At 35.6% G+C, this 21,962-nt stretch overlaps 1 protein-coding gene across 1 annotated transcript; it reads right to left on the bottom strand.

Annotated features, from left to right (window-relative positions):
• Positions 1-1,166: 1,166 nt before the first annotated feature.
• LOC104537334 (TBC1 domain family member 15-like) lies at positions 1,167-21,841 on the bottom strand (the record flags this gene model as incomplete). The annotated part of the gene is given in 16 exon segments (XM_010180171.1): positions 1,167-2,565; positions 3,230-3,316; positions 3,883-3,999; positions 6,598-6,695; positions 7,072-7,171; positions 7,887-7,987; positions 9,731-9,847; positions 11,086-11,180; positions 11,482-11,585; positions 12,412-12,540; positions 14,016-14,056; positions 14,059-14,206; positions 14,919-15,021; positions 19,066-19,276; positions 20,890-21,028; positions 21,767-21,841. Coding segments are annotated over 16 exon segments (1,872 nt in total), but the record flags the coding sequence as incomplete, so codon positions are not given.
• Between the last annotated feature and the right edge of the window lie 121 nt (positions 21,842-21,962).

Genomic DNA, 21,962 nt, shown 5'->3' with positions numbered 1-21,962 from the left:
GCAGCATGAAGAAAACTACAGATAATGAACAGTAACAAACGCTGCAAGGGGCATTTGATCTGATCGTTAGGAAGCAGAGCAAGCCTACCTACTCCAGCCTCCCACAGCAGCTGCTCAATGCTAATTCACAAACAACCTTCTCATCCTTGACATGAGTGCTCAATATAAAGGGAAAAGGATCAACAATTATACCCAAAAAGGAAAGGCAATCTTTACTTTAAAGGCTAGTAGTATTTCTTAGGAGCCATGGCTGTAATTCTAAGAAATTACAGAATTCCACTTAAATATGCTTTCCTAAATATTTGAATATTCATGTTCAGTCAATTATTATTTTCAAGAACTTGATATGTTGCATGTAATTTCTTGTGGCTGCATATCCTGAATAACTAAGAATCATGCATAGTTAATTGCCTATTTACATTTCTCAGCTGCCCATTGCATTTCTCAGTTTCAGACATTTCCCCTCTCAAGTTCGTTCTGTAGTTTAATTTCAATGGAAATTTTTGACAAAGACATTTTGCAAGTACACTTGAAAGTGAACAAGGTGCTCCAAAAACACTGAAACTAACTTGCTTAATATATTTGAACCCCAGTGTTGATGATGTAAGTTCTAATGCCTTCATGAATTCTATGCCGTGGTAAATGAACTGCCAAGAAGCACAATGCTCAACAGTGAGCAAAGGCGTGATGCTTCACAGTAATTTCCTGGACAGGAAATGAAAGGCTATAGGTATGCTGAGCTGTGAATCCTTGACTTTCACCACATACGACGACTCTTATTAACTGATGAGAGATAGCACACTGACAATATTAAAAACAAAATCTATACTGATTCAGCTCTCCAGTGTTTGTTCACAACTGGTGAGAGAATTTTAATCAGGTCTCAAATTATTGTAAGAACTTGATTTATCTATTAAAGCCTTTTTGTATTACTTGTATTTGCTTTAGATGGTACAAACAGCATTTGTAAAAGTAAACTGCTCCAGAAGAAAGCTCCTCCATAGCCCACACATCAACAGCCTAAAGATGAAAGGCATGTTCCACTCTGTAATAAACAGATCTTCCCCACTGCTCTTCATTACTCACTAAATAAATATGGATGGACCAACCATTGTTAGCTATCCCCTCTATCTCATGTTCTCATATCAACAACCAGACAACTAGACTTTTTCTCTAAATATGATTTAATTAAAAACACTAAATCAGCTTTGATTTTTATTTTATATATGTACAGTAGTTACCAAATAATGAATACACTGAATCAGTTATGTTAAATTTCACATAACATCAAAGGACATCAGCATGGCATGGAATAAACTCACACTGCCTTTTGCATATACAAAAAATGCATTAATGTTAATTGTGATTACTATTTTGGTTTGTGGTTTTTGTTGATTTTTTTATATTAATTCTCCAAAGACTCTTGGCATAAAAACAGTGTCAGTAGTTAACTGATCAGTTAATATATTAGCAAAGATAAACATTAGTAAAGTTTGCAAGAAATCAATTGCAAAATTACCTCAAGTGTAGGACTGAATGTATTCACATGAAAGTTACCTTCAGTTAGAAAAGTTTTGAAAAAGAGCCCAAGTTGGAGATGTGCATTAATTTGGTCAAACTGATTCACATGAATGAACAGTCAAGTTTATTCAGATATTGAAAATATGACTATCCTTTTAGTATTCACAAACATTTGTGTATATAGTGTGTGTATGTGTGTAAATATATACGCATATATAAAGTGAAGATATGTTAATGTAAAAATATACTGTTCGTCCGCTCCCAGTTACACAAAATTCAGTATTTGGACATTAAACTATATAAGTATAAATGTCCATTTCAAATCTACATTCAACCAGCAACAAATACTTAGAAGTATTTTTGTAAACATTTGAGATAGGGAAAACCCATTCATTTACAAAACGATCCTTCTTTAACACATCAGCATCTCCTCAGCTTGAAAATTTTGTACAGCAGCTTCAGCTGGCCGATTGTGAATCTGCTCAAATCAAAGAGCTCACACTGGCTTAGATCAATATGTGTGAAAGCTCAGCAAATGCATAATTTTCAAATTTACTCTTAATCATTATCCATTTCCAGTTCACCAGCAAAAAGAAAATGCACTTGGCTACAAAAATATTAAGGAATGTTATTGAAAACAAAAGGCTATTTTGGTAGAAGAAACTACAAAAATAGTTAAGTTGAGTCATGTTGTAAAGCTTTAATGCAAGAGCATTACAGTACAGACTTTCTTTCCAACCTTAAAGCTTAATCAATACCAAATTTAAATATCCATCTCTCAAGTGCTTGAAAAAAACGTGCTCAGTAAAAGTCTTTCTTCAATGTAACCAGCTGTAATTATGCAGGTGTCAGGCTCTGCGTCTCAGACATCTCTTGAGTGCTGTCTCTTGTTCCATTGGCAGCAATTACAGATGTTGAGATACTCTGATACGACGATGTTGGACAACTCAACACAGCTTCACTTTCATCCTCTCCAGTATCTGAATCTGGTGTTACAGAACTGCTTTCTATCCCCAGGATCTCACTAACTGCTTGAGGCAATTCCTAGAAAGGAGGAGGGGGGTGGGAATTAAAAATTTCTTTAATTAAATGAACAAAGTTAACAACAAGCTGTCCCCCAGTCCATCCCCCACCCCCAGTAAGCAATCATTCATCTGAATTTAGCTGTACTGAAAGCATCTCTCTCAGCACTAGTTCCATTAAAGTTCCATTTTCTGTATCTGCTTTTTGAAAAGACAGCAAAGGGGACAGGCTCAAGACCTGATTAACAGTATAATCTTTGTTACAAAAATAAAAGTCTAAACAACTATTATAATTACACTTCATATTATTGAGATTACTTTTATTCAGTGAACCATCAGTTTCTGCCTAGTAAGTCTGGTATGCTTTCAGGGCAATGCACCTTCCACCTCATTTTTCTTGAGCACACTGAACATCAAAATACTGGTACTGAGGTTACAGAGTAAGAGTTAAGAAATCACGACCAAAAGGCATAATACAGCTTTCCCCCAGTGAACAATATTACTCTATAAAATTAATCACTCTTACTTACAGACTTCTAGAATATAGGTGCTGTATAGACACAGCATATCCTTTATCACATCCAGGCATTTCATTATTTTGCAAGTCATACATGTACACTTCCAGCCAATTACATAATTTTACTGTCTATAAATGCTCACAGTAGATATATTAAAAATATCTTTACCTTGCAATTCATCATCTGCATAGAAATTGCTTCTGCTTTGCAGAGTATAAATTCCACATCAATTTTCATAGACAGTTCATTGATATGCTAAAAAATATTCACAAAGAAAGGTAAGTGTGATAAATGGTAAATATGCTTTATTGTAAAATACACTAATACTGTAATACACTGCTAATAAGCATCACTTTAGAAGCTTTCCCCTTAAGCTATGAAATGCTAAACATACTCCACTTGCTTTGACAAACTGGTACTGAAAGGTGTAGTATGCAATAACTGGCTTTCACCAGTATCCAAGATCTGCAAGAGGAAAGCATGGTACTCCTAAACACGACAAACTATCTAGCTCCCCTAGGTACCTGCCCCCAGCTTACATTTTCAAGAGATAACAAATAACATTACAGAAGAAAAGGCAAAAGTTAAGGTTGAACATACTAAGCAGTAGTCTAAGGGGCAGAACCATTTTCCATCTGTTAACGATCTTATCACTGAACACAGACATCAAATAAACCAGTTTTAAAGCATGGAGGATCAACATTCAGTTCACATTTAATCCTTCAGAAGACAGTACGCACCTTTTCAATCCCCAACATGAACACACTGCATTAACTCCAAAAAGTTAATTAATACTTAAATAATGCATAAGGATTCAGTACCTTTAATATTTCATTAAAGCCATAATGCTTGTCCATTATTTGCTGTTTTTCAGATTCTAAGATAGCACAACAAAGGAGAAGGTGAAAATTCTGGCAAGGCAAATCCGTCCACATGACCTGTTAAAATATAAAAACCACTTTTGAAATGCTTATGCTTTTCCTCTGAAAAGCAGTACTTGGAAGACAAGTAAGCCCTCAAGCCCAGTGGCTTAACTAACAATAAGCTATTTTTGAAGGCAACTAAGTATTTATACAACTATTTGGAATTTTTCTTTTAGTCAATTAGTGATAACTGCCAGTTTGAGTCACCAAATGCTTATCTGTTTTTTAAGACTTGAGTCTACCAGGCTGTCCACTATAACGTTATTGAACTGTCTGAGCTTGTGGTCTTGTGAGTGTGTGCACTCTGTCTCAGCTGATGTGAAATTGTCCTACACAAAATTACTAACTGTACAGAAGTAATTAAACCTAACAAATTATTTGTGTGGCTTAGCGTGTCTGCAGTAAGTGTGAATTGGTAGCAGTGTGTCATGCTCAGCAGTCCCTCCAGAAGGTTCCAATGTCTATAATGCCGATCTACAAATAAGGTGCTAAAGTTGTTCCCAATCCCTCCACTACAAGGGGGTGGGTGGGTGTTACTTTCTGACTACAGACACATTGGCTTTTGGTTCCGCAGAGGCCATAGATTGAATCAGGAATCTCGAGTTCACCGGGACTGAAAAATGCAACCTTAGTATTAATACCCTATTTTAGCATCTTCATGAGAGTCAAATCTTAAAAAAAAAACCTCAGATGGTACCTTCCCTTCTTCCCATTCTACCCTCTACAAGTGAATGTGTCACAGAGTAACATCACCTTCACACGGGTCCCACAATTCATGTTATTACAAAACAACACATTTTTTCTCAGACTGAAATACTCTAAAAGCAGTTAATCGCTCTCTACTGATTACAAAGGGGAAAATGCTCTCCCTGTGCCTATAGCTTGCCTTTCTAAGTCCCATCTATACACTCCACTGATACTAATGCAGCTCCATAGCTATGAACAGAGGAAAAAAAATCAACCTGTTGTAAGCTGGACTTCAACTGTGACAAAGGTGACACTAGCTGCCACATAAAAGCATCAACATAATGCCTTTATTAGTTTTAAAAATGAAAACTAGGTAACCTCTTCCCATTCTGTATCTCCTAGCAAGAAACTGAATACTTGTAGTAAGCGTACATCATGATGTGCTCAAAGGATCCTAACAAGACTACCATATATCAATAGGTTTTCATCATCTTCCTAATACAGAAAAAAATACTTAAGATTTAGAAATATAGTGTGTTTCATTTCTGTATGCACATGTACGCACCCATTAAAGCAGAGGTGATAAAAACATCCTAGCCTGGGACTATAAACTATAAATAAAAATACTGTTGTCATCAACTTAAAAAGAAAAATTCATCCTTAAAAAACTACTGAAAAGACAACATAACAAGGAAGAGAAAATGAGAAGGGTGAAATTTCCCCCCCCAAAATAATTATCATTTATACCTTTGAATAAGAGAATTCTTTTGGTTTTGTACATTTTGTTTCCCTTATTTATGAATATTATTCATAAACATTTTAGCCCTCTTCAGTTAAAATATCACCTCAACACTCCATGATAGTAAATTCCACCAACTGATGATAAAAAGATAAAGATTTACTTTAGACAGTTTTATATATTGGTCCTCCTCTTTATGTAACTCCTTTTTCATTAGTGGAAGAAGTGAATAAAAGCAACAACATTATTTTTAATTATACCAGAAACAACGTTATTTTTCATTATAGTACAAATTTACTGCATGTCAGCCCTGTTCTTTTCATTACCCTTCTGTTCCCCAACACAGCTCTATGGGATCTTATGTCCTAGAAAATACTTCTTCCATTCATTCTTCTTGTTTAGGAGTTTTCAGTAGATACTGTGCTCTTGTTAAACACATCTTAGAAAATAAACCTGTACTGCTGACACACTTCAATTTTCTTGGAACAAAGAATTAAAGAGTGTTCAACAAAAACGTCCGTTCATCTTAATTACTCCATCTGATCCCAAGATCACCTGAATCAAAAAAGAACTCATTAACCTGGAATTATCAGGACTGCCACATTTTGATGTTTTACATTATGTTATTTGGCATCAAGAGGCCTTATGATGAATCACAGAATATCAGGAGTTGGAAGGGACCTCCAAAGATCATCCAGTCCAAGCCCCCTGCCAGAGCAGGATCACCCAGACTAGGTCACACAGGAAAAGATTAACTGCATCTTCTCACATCATCCTCTTATGGTTTTTGCTAACACAGAAACTACCCTGTCAGTGCTTCATTCCACTTAAAGCACTACCAATAGCAAGGGATTAATCAGACACACACAAATGCTATTTCTTCTAGCATAAGCTGTTTTTCACTAAAGGTTCACTGACACTCTGCACTTACTACTTACACTTAAGAGCCTTATCTGAAGGATCCTGTCCAATTCTTTTTGAAAAAGCCAATTTATCCCCATCAACTCCCCAAGTTGTTGTATTGGCTAAAAAGATACAACATAAGCTAATACGTCCTCAGCTTATTACACTGAATCAGCTTTTTAAAATTAATCTATTAGAGTACTAATCACTTTGCAGAATGATCCATGCTTTTTGCTCTGAAGTCCAAAGACTGCTAGAGTTTGTGTGATTAAATATATTCTTACCTCCCAGAGTCGAAGAATATCTTGAAAGCTAAATTCCCTTTTAAATCTGATAAGAAGCCATCGGAAGCAAAAATAAAGGTAGCCTGAGTCTTGAGATTCTAGGAATAAGAGTGTTACATTTCATAAACACCAAATTTGGTTAAGACAATGGGGTTGGGGAGGGAAGCAGGGGGAGGACCCAGCACAATTTACAGATACACAATCATACCACTTGTTTTTACGATGGTGGCTCTATTCAAAATCAAAATATTTTTGCTGGAGGATGGCGTATTTTTAAACTAAACCAGACGACCTTGTTTTTCAATAGGCATGGAACAATTATTGAAATCTTTTAAGTATTATTAATTTACAAGTCCTGTATCCTGTATTCATATTATATTACTATTGCAATTATGTTTAAGGACTGGTAAGGATACCAATGCACACAGAATGCAGTAAGTTATTTTAGTTATTGTGCATGAATAATACACCTACCTAAATAACTGCAAAATCCACTGTCTAGTAAACGAAGCAAAGTACTCAGTTGAATTAGTTGTGTCTTCATACCCTGCATCTGTTCTTCAAAATTCTGATGCTGAATGGAATAAAATAATATCACTGTAATTTTTATTAACTCAATGATAATTTTGAGATTTACAGCTATTTTTAATTTTTAAAAAAGTTTTGTTATTACAACAGTGGTTCTCATCCTTCAGGTATTAAACATATAGATATTTAACTTCTATCTAACAAAATGTTTGCCTTTTACTGAACAGTTTAACTAAAGCAGTGAGCTGTGCTTCTTCAATAACACTTTAGGATGTAATAAGTGGTATTATAAATCAGCCTATGCTCTGTACCTCCAAACAGCACCACTGCACTCCAAACAAAAAGACAACTTTTTTTTTTTAATTCTCATACCAGTCACATATTGTTTCACCACATGCACAACTCATAAAAGCTTCAGTTTGTGGAAAGTCTAAATTGCATTTAATAAAAACCAGAAGGTACATATGATAGGGAACTATTATCCTGAACAAAGTCCTGCTAGAGGACTCCTGTTTAATACCAATTTTTCTGCAATGGCTCTGAGTTACTTCAGAATTTCCAAGAAGCCAAATTTGTCTGTAAAGCACAGTATCACAAAACCACCGCAACCTTTGCCAATCAGAAAAAACATACTGACTTCAAACCTAAGATGACTGCTTTAAAAGAATTCAAAACAATCAGTGAAATTTATACGGTAAAATTAAACCCAAATACTATCCATAGCTTATTTGTTTACGTGGGCTAAAAAAGCATTATTTTACCATTTGATCCATGTATGATACAAAGCACCAAAAGGCATCCACTTCATTTTCCATAACATACAAGACAGGTGATAGCAAGTCGCTCATCCCCTGGACATAACCTTGACGGAAAAAAGGCAAATAAGAATTTAGTTAAACTCAGCAGTTAAACAGTACTTTTTCAAGTGTGTTGAGTGACTGAGTGAAACAAATGATAACATTCCAAGTTTCTACAGATACTGTAATTTTCCAACTCAACCACCAGTAAAGACATTTTTTATTAATAATAACCAACATCCAGCAGACCTAACAAGATTTAGCAGTGGTTTCTGCCAATCTAAACAGAACATAAAACAACTATTGTTTTTGTAGTTGTTAAAATATGTACAAACTGAGCTGACAACAGAATATATTTTTAGTAAAAAAAAAAGTTCCCATTCAGAGCTCAGGAGCACATATTGATATTTTTAAGAAGATTAAATAGATATCTTGCACCATCACAAATACAGACTCTTATTTATTCTCCTCTCCATCTCTAATTCATTGCTTTCTTCCAGGCATTTAAAATATTTTAATGTCTTCCCACTTTGCCCCCCTCAACTGAAGATTTTGTTTTCAAATAGATTTGAAGACGAGATGTTGAGTTTCAATTCCAGGAAAACATATGATGCAATAGCTTTTATGAAGAAAATTTTGCACTTAACATTTCTTTTTCATGTCACAGAGTATGCTTGAAGGATTCCTGTATTTAGGCAAGTAGAGACTGTTCTGCTTGGATGGTATTTTAAATACATTGAAGCCCAAGACCATCTATGTAACCAAGCAGTCAAAGACAACAAAAAGACTACTACCTATCTAACTGAGTAAGGGAATTGGTAGCGAAGTACTGTTTGTGAGAAGCGTGAAACCTATATTCAGATCTGATTCAAGGACGTGCCTTCAGGTTTCTGTAGCCAGAAATGGTGAATCAACATCATATGCCTTTGAGTTTTCCCCTTCTTTTTCAAGCTAAAGATCATATCTCTCTACAGACTTGACAGAAAGGACAAAAGCTGACTAGTACTACCACTCTGCAACAAGTTTACAAGCCATTAAATATTTGTTCCTACTTTTTGCCTTCAAAATCTGGCACAAAGTGGGCTTTTAGTACCCCAACACTTTTCTGAGACAGAATACCAAAAAACCCCCAAGAGCACAAAAGTCAAATGCCATGCCAGGGGTGAAAGGAAAAACCAGCTAGAAGTATCTTTTCCCTCCCTCCCTCGACAATTAACAGAAGCTATGACTTAGACATCTCATATACAGTGTGATTAAAGCAAGACATTATATGCTCTTCCTTCTGCAACAGATGCATTCACTAAAGCGTAATTTTTGACAGACTGTTAAGTGTACTCCTCAAGAACCAGCTTTTAAAGTATTCATAAGAACACCCGTGTTTACAAACAGCTGGTTCAGCATGCTGAGCTTTAATTACAGCAGTGCAACTGGTTTATCATTTTTATTATCAGTCTTAAAAACAGATATAGCACTGAAACGCCAAAGGCCCAAACTTATTTAAAACTCTGAAAAGCAAACTTGCTTCAATTCTTGCTTCAAACCAAACCACCAACAGTAGTGCTATGGTGAAAATAAACAGTCAACAAATTCCCAATCCCACCTCACCTAATGAATTCAGATGCCTGTGATAAGCATCAGATAGAAGAGAGGAATAAATAGGATGAGAAACTGAATAAAGTTATCTAATATGAATCTTGACATTTACAGAAAGCATTGTAATCAAACAAGTTCAATTGTATTGTCAGATCTTAGCAAAGCTGCATAACAGAAACTAAAAAGGCTTTTACATTCAGAGGAACACAACTTACCTAAGTCAAAGTCATACATGCAATAGGTCATCAAAATATCGTGAAGTAAAATCAATCCTGGATTATCTTCGCCTTCATAGAATTTATTTGTTCGATCTGTCCTGTTTACATCTTTTTCTAAGAAAACAGTCCAGATTTAAAAGCATTTTCAAAACAAGTTCTACAAAGCCAGCATCAAATGAATTCAGAATGTCTTTTAAGCTGTGGATTTTTTCCCTCACTTGCAAAGCTTTGAAGTATTTAAGACAACTGTGTAACTGAATGTCATTTGAAAATCAATAATATTTCAAAAGAAAGAAAATTATACCTGTCTGCAATAAAAGGATTTGCTTATAAACAGATTTTAAAGCGTTGTTTGTTTTTTTTTTTTTTGGGGGGGGGGGTGTTAACTTTTAATGGAAAAATTCCTGATTATAATTCAGTGAAAATGTTTTATACTTACAGGGATTAAGAACAATACTTTGTGAGGTAGCTATGCAATGTTATCTATGAATAATTATGTGATGCAGCATAAGCCACAGTAGGAAAGTTACCACATGATCAGCTCAAAGACACTGTGATAGTTCACAACAGCACGTTTATAAATTCTGTTTAACAAGTTCCTACAACTCATAGTGAGCCGAAACTGCCTGTTTCATCAGGCATCTCTCATGTCCCGAAACATACCAAGCACACAGCATACTCTTCAATAATGTAAAATTCAAGACTGATGTACTGAAATACCCAAAAATCAAGTGCACTTTAACAGAGTATTTTGTAGTTTTGAATCTGTTCTACAACATAAGCCTAACATTGTAATTTACATTTCAAACACTTAAAAAGGAACAGAACTGCTTCAACAGAAACAAGACTTCAGCCTTTTTTGAACTCCGATTATTTTTTGTTAACACGTACCATCTCCAAAAAGGCAGTTTATCAATCTTCTAAGATCAGACTTTCTCAACCCTTTCAGCTTTGCCTACTGAATAACTGGCTGAAATAAGTTTAGACCATGTCTAAATAACACAAAAATCTTATGTTTTCACATTCTTATTGTATGTCATTATTTTAATGATGCAATTTTAGTTGGAATGTCAAGAAATAATACAAAATAAAGTATTTTGTTATTAAGCAAAGGAAGTTAAGAAATCCAGCCATTCTGTAATACTAATGTATAAAGCTCTGAATTAATCTCGTTAAGAAAGTTTTAGCATTAAGTACAGAATAAAGTTTAGACAGCTCTGAAAACAGCAACATGCTAGATTTTAGTGTCTCTTAATACAGGTTACTCAAAGGGCCACATTTTTTCAACTTCATAGCGAATTGTAAAATGTGTGTGAATTTGTGCAGTTAGACATTTCTAAATCTAAATTTACCTATGAGACTCCGGTAATCTCTTAATCTTGAATTTCGTTTTTCCTGTTCCTCGCTGACAGATTTCCACTGCAGTTTCATCCTGAAATATTCATCCCTGAAGAAGAAGTATTTTGAAATACAACACACGATAAATTATTAAATTTTTTTCTTTGTTATTTAAGCATTCATTGATTCCATTTGTTCTTTGGCATAAACAGGATAGCAACACCCTGTTTATATAATATTTTTACTTCAGTGTAACAATGATTTTAAAGTAAGTCTCACATACTTGTTTGCATTCAACCATCTTTAGCAGCTGCCTTTCAAGTTTCCAAGAAGTTTTCCACATGACTATATACTACAAGAGAAAAGCAACTTTTAAATTTATTTTGTAATAAAAAACCCACTGTACTCACGTTTTCCTTTTTTGCAGAGTTGCTCTCTCTTCTTTAGTGCTATTCCAAGGAAAATACCCCAGAAGAAATTTCCACGCCTCTTTTCTTACAGTATGGCAGAGACCCTAAGGAAAAAAGATACGAAACATTAACAAGATTACTATTTTGATTTTGTGAGGAAACATTCCTATAGGGATGCAACACTTTTTAAAGTAACAAATCAAAAAGAATTTTTATATGTGTGCTTCTTCTTACATTGTAGCCAAGTCTTATATGCTAACTAGGTATCACACTTGAAGGAAACGGGAGGAAGAAAACACAATTAAGCAGAAAAGAGTAGAAGCACTACTCTAAGGATTCATCCTTAGAAGTTAAAAAGGAACTTTACAAAAGATACTTCTTCCTGTATAAAATAAAAACCTTTACGGGCATCACAGACTTGAAGAAGCAAAATGTACCTTTAAAATTTATATTTTTAAACATTGTGCTGCTTATCTGCCAAACTTCTGGCTTCCCTACAAACTGATCTCAAGGATTAGGCTTCCATTTATTTCTTTTTTTTTAAACAAATCTTTTTATCTAACAAGACATGGCCAACACACAGATGAATCTTCCAAGCAATCAAAAATACCAGTGTTCACTCGGAGACACTATTTGTCAGATATCTTTCCGAGTAACAATCATTTGTAGGTGACTAAAAGTGTACTAACTGAATCATATTCTACTGTCATCAAGAGAGTTGCTTTGAACTCCTGCAATACAGACATGAGAATGAGACACTTCTGCTACCGGACTTCCCAGTTTACCAGTCCAAGGCCAGCTTGATTCCTCCCTATATTTCTTAATTTACCATTAGAATAAGGCAAGGAAGATGGTGCAGCAAACAGCACAGAAAGAAAAAGGGGCCAGAAGCAAGCCATAGGTCTTGCTGAATTTAGAAAAACAAGTTACCCCTTTGAATATCAATCGCTTTATGTAGTCAACATCTAAAATTCGTCCTTCAGGATCCATATTCTTAGCCCATTCTTCAGCTGACACAGGCTCTCTTCTACTAACTTCAGGCTGCTTTCCTAGATCAATCTGAAACACACACAAACATGTTATATGAATCTCACCGAAGTGCTCACGTAATTTTAAACAACTGCACAAGTACTACTGTTTGCCAGTTTCTTATATTCAGTGCACCTACATTTTCACATGTGCACATCTCAGTCAGCAACTCTAAGGATCTAAGGCTACTTCCACATTAGCAAGTAATATGGACCAACACAAGCAGATCATCAGAGCAAGACACACTGTGCTGGGGACATGGGTATACATGTTAATATTCCAGATTTTGGAGGAGGATGTGTTTTAAATAACCTTCTACTCCTACAAACACCTCTGAACTAGCTTCCCATGGACCAAAAGCCCCTTTGCAACTGGAAATGTGTTAGGTATATACAACACGGCAAAGGAGAACAACAAGGAGCTTAATTTCAAAAGCATATTCCTGACACACACTAGCGCATCTTTAGAGAAAACTGAAAAACTGCTCGGGTTCAGAGATGTTGTGCCCACACAGACTGCACGGTGTGACTGAAGGACCAATTTAAGTACACCACCCCTTTACAAACAAACTCAATACTACATGTGCTTCCAGAACTCCTAACACCTATCGAAGTTTCACAGTTTAGGGTTAGTCTCTCTCAGTTCCCAAATTGCACATTTAAGCACAGCAGAATTCAGCAGATAGTAATTCCTTACTTTCTAAAACTATTTTGATGATGCCAACCACAAGTCAATTTGTATTTCAACTCCTTAGAAGTCTAAGGTATCTGCCAGATGAAGGCACATAGGACAGTATTATTTTTAATATGTAGTATTCATTATACTTTTTCTCATTGATAAATTAATTGATTAAATGCTAGGCAGCAAGTTCTTAAAATTACATAGTTCATACAGGTGCTGCTACCTTACACGTGAGCTACTTAAACAGTGACCCCAAGCATTTAAAAATAAACCTTTTCCTATCAATCTGTAAAGATACCAACAGGTGTCCAAAGTGATTCATGATCCAATTACAAGTTCATTCTAGCTTTGGTTCAAGTCATACATAATCTGTACATTTATACACCCTAGGCATGAATTACCCAATTAAATACTTTGTTTTAACCTTCTTGGCCCTCTTAAAACAAACTGAAATGTTAAAAGTCATTAGCCAAGAAAGTTGGGTGTTAACCTGTACACCACAATTTTACTTACCATACCTCTATCTGATCACAGAGGAAACACTAAACATGAAGTTGGTCACTTTTCAGGGTAATGACTAAGATAACCATAATCCTCATTTCAGCAATGACAAACTTCTCTCAAGGCAAAACTCGTATTTGCAGATGTAAAAACGACATTCTGAAGTAGCCGATAATGATCTCGCTCTTGTGAATAAATGGTAGGGCAGCATACACCACAACCAGCAAGCATAAACAGTAAAACTCACCAAGCTTCAACTTCTACCATTCCTTTAAAGATGTGCATAAAAAGAATCAATGCAACTGTATCGTATCCACACTCACTCGTGTGATGACTTCAAATCCTGGTTCTTCCTGCTGTTTTGCCCTGGAATAGCATCATTGAGAAAGTCTGCCATTTCTGATGGTGGTCGCCTTTGATTTGAAGGGTCACTTAAACGGAAACTGTCAAAAAAGTAGTTTGTGACTTTGGAAAATCTTCCCATTGTTACTGTGTATGGATCTTTCTTCAATTTCTGTTTTATAACAGAGAAAACAAGTAAAATACAAAAAGCCTCAGATTATTTGGAATTCTTGTACTCAGAAAAAGCAGAACAACAGAAAGAGTATTGTAGGTCTCAAAGTTACTGAAGTTTCATTTATCAATAGTTTCATACAGTACATTCATTACATGATAAAAAAAGATATTTTAATACATAAGATATGTATTGGGTGGGTCAAAACTCTGGCCTCATCCAAGTCACTGAAAATTTTGCTGCTGACTTCTGTGAGTTCACAAACCCCACCAAATGATAAGCAGTTTTAACATAAAAAACCCCCCTCTTTTAGGCAATATTGTGCTCTTTGCTGCTGTATGTCCAGCATCCCTTCAAAACTGTCAGAAACTATCAAGGAAATGAACATTTAGAAAATTCTAATTAATACGTTTTGGCAACTCCTAAAATTTTTTCATTCATCCCCTTTCTAAAATTATTCGTATCCAAATGTATAGAGTCACAGACAACACTAACTCCAGTAGGCTTGAAATAGGACCACAGGGAAGTTAAGAAGTTATCAGAACATAGAAAACAACTTATAAGTGAGCATACTTTCTATAGTAAGCATTTGTTTTAGGATACAATCAATGCTTCTACAATGGCAATTATTCAGGGAATATTTGTGTGATATGGTAGAGTGGGGTCTTTTACTAAGTGTCTTCAGAATAAAAAATTCAAAGATAAAACACACTTGTAACAAGCCATATGATGGTTCATCAAAGAGATTTTCAAAAGACTGTGACAGAGACTTGTTCTGAGAATTCACAAGAAGAATCCGTTTATCCTGGGGAGATCTGCAATAAAATTTAAAAAAAGGTTTCTGTAAGTACCATGAGATTTTCCTGAAAATGTTTTAAGACATTACTGTTTTTTGAAGTCACATTTCAGGTTTCATGCAAAGAAAGCATGTTTGATGAAAGGTCACTCTTAGGTCTTGGCACAAGTTCACAAGCTAACACGCTACAAAACAGAACTTTCATTCTTCACGAGATTAGTCATCATCACACGCACTCTGAATTGTACTCTTCCATTCTTTGAAAAATCGTGGTGCTTTTGAGAAGGTTTTGAGAAATTACTCTGCAAGATAACTCTAGTCACTCACATCTAGTTTTTTTCTACTATAGTTTTCTATGTTTGACAAAGGACAAAAAAAAGAGGTGATGCAGGAAAGGAAATTTAGTGAGACGCAGTCAGCCTCAAAACATATATGCTGAAATCCCTTTAATGTAACAGAGGACATGAAAAGAGCCCATGTCACCATATACAGTTAAGGATTCCTTTCTAACAATTAGTAAATCTTACATTAAGGCATTTTGCAAAACGTAAAGGAATACAAACTGCTTTCCAATGTATGAAAGCACATCAACAAATTTCTAACCAACAGTATGACAACTGCTACTGACAGAATAATTCCAAGATTCATACTGATAGGAGCTTAAAAGACACCACAGCCATTGTATTGTGAAACAGAACCATCTCAGTACAGGCCTGCAGAAGTGTTTCTGTGTAGACTTCAAAAGCTAAACGAACACAAACCCTATTTGGCCTAACTCACTGTATTTGTATGCTCTTGTTCTTCAATGTAACATTTGCTTCTCTGACAGGCTTGCAACTAATAATAATAATGACAAAGACAGTGGAACAGTGCTGCTCCCCGTATTTAATCTGTTCTTTTGCTTTTCCCCCTGCCTCAACATCCCATTTTCTCCCCTCCTCCAGCACAGATACCCCATCAAGTCATTTATCAGCTCCCAAATTGCTCAATATGTGACAGAGAGAGAAAAGCTCAGAAGCCAGGCTGACATTCAAGCCTTGAAATTGGTAGCCAGGCAGAAGAAAGCCAAGCACTTTGCCATCTGAGTCTAACCCATCACGCACACTTTTATTTATAAAGTATCTCTCTGCTGCTCTCTCCCAAAGTTTAAATCCACAATTTCTAGTCTTCAAAAGAAAAATTACTTTTATTTTTATTAGTACCTGCATCATCTACCATGTTATTAAAGTCAAAGATAAGAACTTTAATAAGCCTTATCTCTCTCCCATTCCAACAGGACAGGACACTGCTACCACTGACGGATATGAAATGCAACAAGAGATCTCATTTTGAGACAGCCAGACATCACAGTCATAGTTTGGAGGCAACAACAGTTAATGAAGCTCAACTGGCTTTTGCTGAAGAGCAGCACAGGGGCAAAGGCTGAATCATATATTACGTTTTCCTTAACTAAAAGAATGAAAACTTTGTATCTCCATTTTAATAAACTTTCTCCCTGGACAGCCAGTTGGGTATCAACAGCTACTTGCATAATATTCAAAACAAATCTGGGAGCTAGACACTCTAATAAACACTTACTCATAATATTGTGAGTTAGTGTCATCCATACATGCAGTGTTTTCTCAATATTAGACTGGTGCCACCAAACTAGGAAGCACGTAATCTTTACAGCAACAAATTACAAATATTTTATTCAAGTTTAGTCACTTCACAGACCCTGAGTTCAGCAATGACATGACATTTTATAAGGAATGTTGTTAGAGAAGGGCGAGAACTTTTGAGGTAATAGAAACAGAGAAAGAAAATAGCTATGACAGGAACATTTTAGAGAAAAGCTAAACTTTGTGCCTTATCATCAATATCCCATATATTATAACCTAGAGGTTGGGTTAACAAGTAATTATGCTGCCAAGAATTTGCTTATGGCATCCAGAAAGCCAAGTAAACATCTTTTCCTAAAAAAAAGGCTGTGAGTTTAGATATATCATCCACTAAAGCATAAATAACCATTAGGAAACAACAGAAACATATAGAGTGAAGTCTCCCATTTCCACAAATTAGGTGGAAATTTAGGCGTTGTTCTTGCTTTCCTTCAAAAAAAAAAATCGTAATTCATGACTACACCACAGAAGAGAATTTGGTGCCAGAGGCAGAACTTAACTAAAAGAGAGGAATTTAAGTAAGAAAACTAAAACTGGAAGTTCCTTAATTTCATTCAAATATAATTTTCATAACCACCTCAGCTTTCTGCTTTAAAGTTCCCCAAGTATCTGCTGTTGCACTCACCAACCCTTAAACTGCTCAAGGTGGCAATACCAAGCAGCTCAGCACATCCTGAATGCTTGACCACCAACTCCAGTTTCCCTATCTTTCCTTCATAGAGAACTCCACCTGGTAAGCACTTCTGGACACTCCAGAGCTGGGTCAGACCGCACAAACCTTACTTCAGCACCGACTTTTAAAAACGGACGCACAAGGACATGACTGCCTCTCTTCATATAGTTTCTTTCCCACCTGACAGCCACAGTTTTGCACTGTCCCAAGGGGAATGTTCACATCACCTGGCAAGAGGCTACAAAGGGCAAGAACTAAGAATCCACTGGGTCAAATAAAGGAAATCAAAGAAGAAAGGTAAGTGCTCATTCACTCATCACAGACTATCTGAAAGAGACAGTGTTTGAAACAGGAACCAAAAATCGCTACCTGTTTCATTTTCATTCAGTGACTCACCAATAAGCATTAATTTTACACAGCAATGTAGCAATGTATAATTTTTTGCAGCACATGACTCAGTAAAACTGGAAATAATGCCTGTTAGTAACATAAACTGTCTAACATTCTGTGCAGTAACAAAATGACAACCAAATACTGGACAGAATCTAGATGTCAGACATGATAGGAGCTTAGGTGTTCAATTTCATAAAGTAGTTTAAGGTATTCTGGTATGTTAGTTTAGATTACTGTTTAAAAAAATTTCCAACCATAAAAGATAGTCCAACATCACATCTTGACACTGCCAAAGCCTTTCACAAATCAGTTCAATGACTACACAACCCTCATGTCCTATTGGCTTGCTCTCCAGCCTAGCAGTATTATTCAGAGACACCCCTCCCTACTTGTTGAAGGCAACTCTGACCTCATTGATGCTACCAATGTGAGAAGAGCCCTCTATAAAGATTCCCACAGTAATCATTCCCACTACCCACCTTCAAATCTGTCATCAGAATATTATGTTGCAACTGGTGATAACAAAGCACTTTTGGAACCAGAATACCCCTTACACTGATGTAACACTCGTTACACTTCACTGTTTCTTCATGCTTTACCTCTCTTTTTTACCCTTTTGCCTTCTTAAATTATACTTATGCCTACATGGTGAGAGTAGAACATTTTATTTTATTCTGCATTTATGCTATATCAAAATGATTTTTATCTAAGTGAAAAACTTGGAGGTAACACAATACAAACACAGAACAAAACCCATGTATTTAACATCATGACAGAGACTAAATATGTTTACATTCAGAAAGTTGATTTGAAGAGTAAAGATCAAGTGTGAAACACTCCCCACAGCAAGACATTACAGGGGAACAGAATTCTGGGGGATAACTCATATACAAATTGATTTAGTTGACAGTACTGTAAGTTACCTCACACACTGATGTCAATACTCAGATATTTCATATAAAGTAGAAGATACATTTTAACACAAATTATCTCATTTAATAGAAGTGGATCAGGAAGAAGGATTTAACTTTACACTGAGTGTTCATGAGCAGCTTCTGTACCCACTAGAAGGAGCTATTGTGGTATTACAGAGCTAACAGCACTTCAACAGATCCTAAACCAGTTCATAAACTGATCCAACAATTTTAAAGCTTCAGCCTACATTCTGAATACGTGTGTGAAATTACAGTTTCAGTCCCCTTGAAAACTGATTCTACTAATAAAAAGGGAAAAGAAAATACAACAGGAAGCATTAATATGAAAATCAATACAGAATTTAAAAAGTAAACTAAAAATCGATATTTTAAATCAGAACTAAGAGTTGTCTGATACTTACTCATTCAAAACAACATGCTTTTCAAGGCATTTAATCAATAGTTTGCTATCACCATGATGAAAGTGAAGAGCTGGAAGCTTCACATCATCCTTCAGACAGAACACCAAATATGACCATCCCATGCCTTCTTTGTTTTGTTTGATTGATTTCAGGTCCGCCAAACTGAACAGGAAGGACCACTTGCTTTCTCCATTTGCATGAGTTGTAGCATCTAAAAAGCAAAAAATTACCACAGGATTTTAGTTTGACTTCCCGTGTTTGCAATTACAAATGTACCATATTTGTCACTGTTCCTAAAAAATGAACCCAAAACCAAAACACAAATCCCAGCACTAGTTCTGATAATAAAATGTGTACCGTAACTACTGTAACTGCTATTTCTAGATTTCTCTTTGTGCCTCCTTGTCTTCTACAGACTTCTAAAATAATCAGCAAGTCCATCAGACTACTCCCCTAAAGCTATACCTACAGTTATAGAAGTGATCCAGCAGTTAAATGTACAATTGCTGGATCAAATTGCAGCAGCAAGATGAATCCCACCAGCATCTCCACCAGGTAGTACTACTTGCTCAAACTAAACATGATATGCATATAGTAATGTAATGTGAACACTGCACACATTATTAGCCACGTGATCTAAGACTGCTACCAAAGTAAGGGAGAAAAAACTGAAAATCTTCCGGTCCACCCCTCTCAAGCAAGCATGCAAGCATGTATACACTCTGTGAAACAATGTATACAAAGAGAAAGGGATTACATTTTACTTTACCAGAGGTCACAAAATTGCCAGCATGCCTGGAGGGAATCTGGCATCTGGCACATGCCCCTGGCCCGCCCTCATCAAATTACAGCAACTGGAAATGAGTAAGAACTCGCAAGGAGCATAATCCAAGTCAGCAGTGCTCACTGACACTCACTTTGGATGAGGATGTGCTCTGACGCCTGAAGATGAGAAATCAATACAAACCAGGGACATAATAAACCATCCTATGTCTGACAGATGCTGGTTTTAGCTCTGTATCGTGCTAGCAATAAAAGCTCCTCTCAAACGCAGTATTCTAGGAGTATGGACTGTGCTTTACCCAAAAACATTCATAATCTTAACTCCAAACTCTGTACTCAATACATGACATTGATGACATTTAAAACCATCACAGATAGAGTGAAACAAGCACAATGGGCCCTAGTTATAGGCTGAGAAATAATACAGGGAAAACAAGTATTATAAAGAGAAGTACTACAGGGGAAACAGAGGAAAAAAGGTAACTTGAGAATCGTTGTCTTTTTTTTTTTTACAACATATCTACTGAGACACAAACAAAATGATGTAGCTATAAAATTATTTTGCCAAAATAAAAAGACCCATGTACCACATAACTGTACATACCATCTCCCTCTGCTGTTCCAGTATGGAAAGGCATTTGAGTAGTAAACCACTTATTTTTCATTTTCCTTTCTAACATGACATCTAGTTCAAATTCTGATTGTTGGAAAGAATGCAAGAGCCCAAAGCAGATAAAACTGCTTCATCATCTAATGATTGTCACAGCAAGAAGTCAGATTTAACATTAATTTTCAATATGATTTTCCAGCAATTTAAAGGCAAAAATAGATTGGAGGGAAACAGCAGCTATTCCACTGCAATTTTTTTTCCACACCCAGAGATTCACCTCTTGCCACAAACAACTCCCAGCTTTTCAGGTCATAAAATCCATTTTATTGTATGTAAAAGGCAATTCTTCAGTTAGAAGGTACTCCAAAGAAAAATAAAAACCAAAACAAAGAAACAAAAGAAAAAACAACCCACGCTTCTTTTTTAAGTACCTCCGTTTGAATGAGGTTTCTTTTTAAAAGAAACTGTGGTGACCATGTCCCATTCTGCTTCATAACTACTTGGACGGTCTGCTCCTTGGGGACATTTTACTTTAGGAGTTTGAGTCCACTCCACAACAGAACTGGAATCCTGAGAAAAAAATAAAGTGACAAGCGAAAAACACAAGGCATGAAAACTGAGCATTTCTCAGATACAACAAGAATAAAAAACATCTTAATATTCAAACATTAAAAGAATCTGTAGTATTAAAATCCTAAGAAACATGATAGAGTTCACCACAGGAAATTCGGACTTATGACTAAGAAAAGAGGTTTTATTTCATAAATTCAACACAGTACTAAAATATCCTAGCCTCTTTTGCAGACTCCACAAACATAAACTTTTTATTTAAATGTAAAACTTGAATTTTTCTTCCTCGGTCACCTTTTTTCATCCTCTTAATATTGCTTAAATACCACATATCACTGGATCTTGGAACCTCCACAAACTTCCGGATTCATTTGACATTAGAACAGTACCTCTCTGTTTTGAGTATGATTATGAAGAGTGAATCACCAGACTACAACATAATAGATGCAGGGGAACCAGTAACTGTGATACACTCATTTGATCTTTATAGTTCATACAGATAGTCTCCTTCTATTACATATATGAACCAAGTAAAAACTAAATACAGTCACCTACATATTTATCCAAATAACCTAAACTGGGCTGTAGTCCAAAAATATGATTCCTAGATTTAGCTATTAATACCAATGATAATCACATAAATAGATTTTGCTTCCAGTTATGAGAACATCTACACTTAACACAAAATAAAATCTCTAGAGAAACAGAATGAATAACACTGATAACCAACAAACAAACCTTTCCAGCACAGAGTATATTGGAAGTATCCAAAGTATCATCCAGTGGTCTCCAGTCTACTATTACTTCATTGTCCTACAATACAAACAATCATTAAAAAAAATTCAATACTACACAACAAAGTACGTATCCCTATTTACTCATGGTATGATTATGGTACAACTTACACACACACAAATATATAAATATATAAATT

Source organism: Mesitornis unicolor, unplaced genomic scaffold (assembly GCF_000695765.1).
Source record: "Mesitornis unicolor isolate BGI_N332 unplaced genomic scaffold, ASM69576v1 scaffold6390, whole genome shotgun sequence".
Lineage (NCBI taxonomy): Eukaryota > Metazoa > Chordata > Aves > Mesitornithiformes > Mesitornithidae > Mesitornis > Mesitornis unicolor.
Note: the sequence above shows the minus strand (reverse complement) of the source record. Positions and strands in the feature narration are given on the sequence as shown.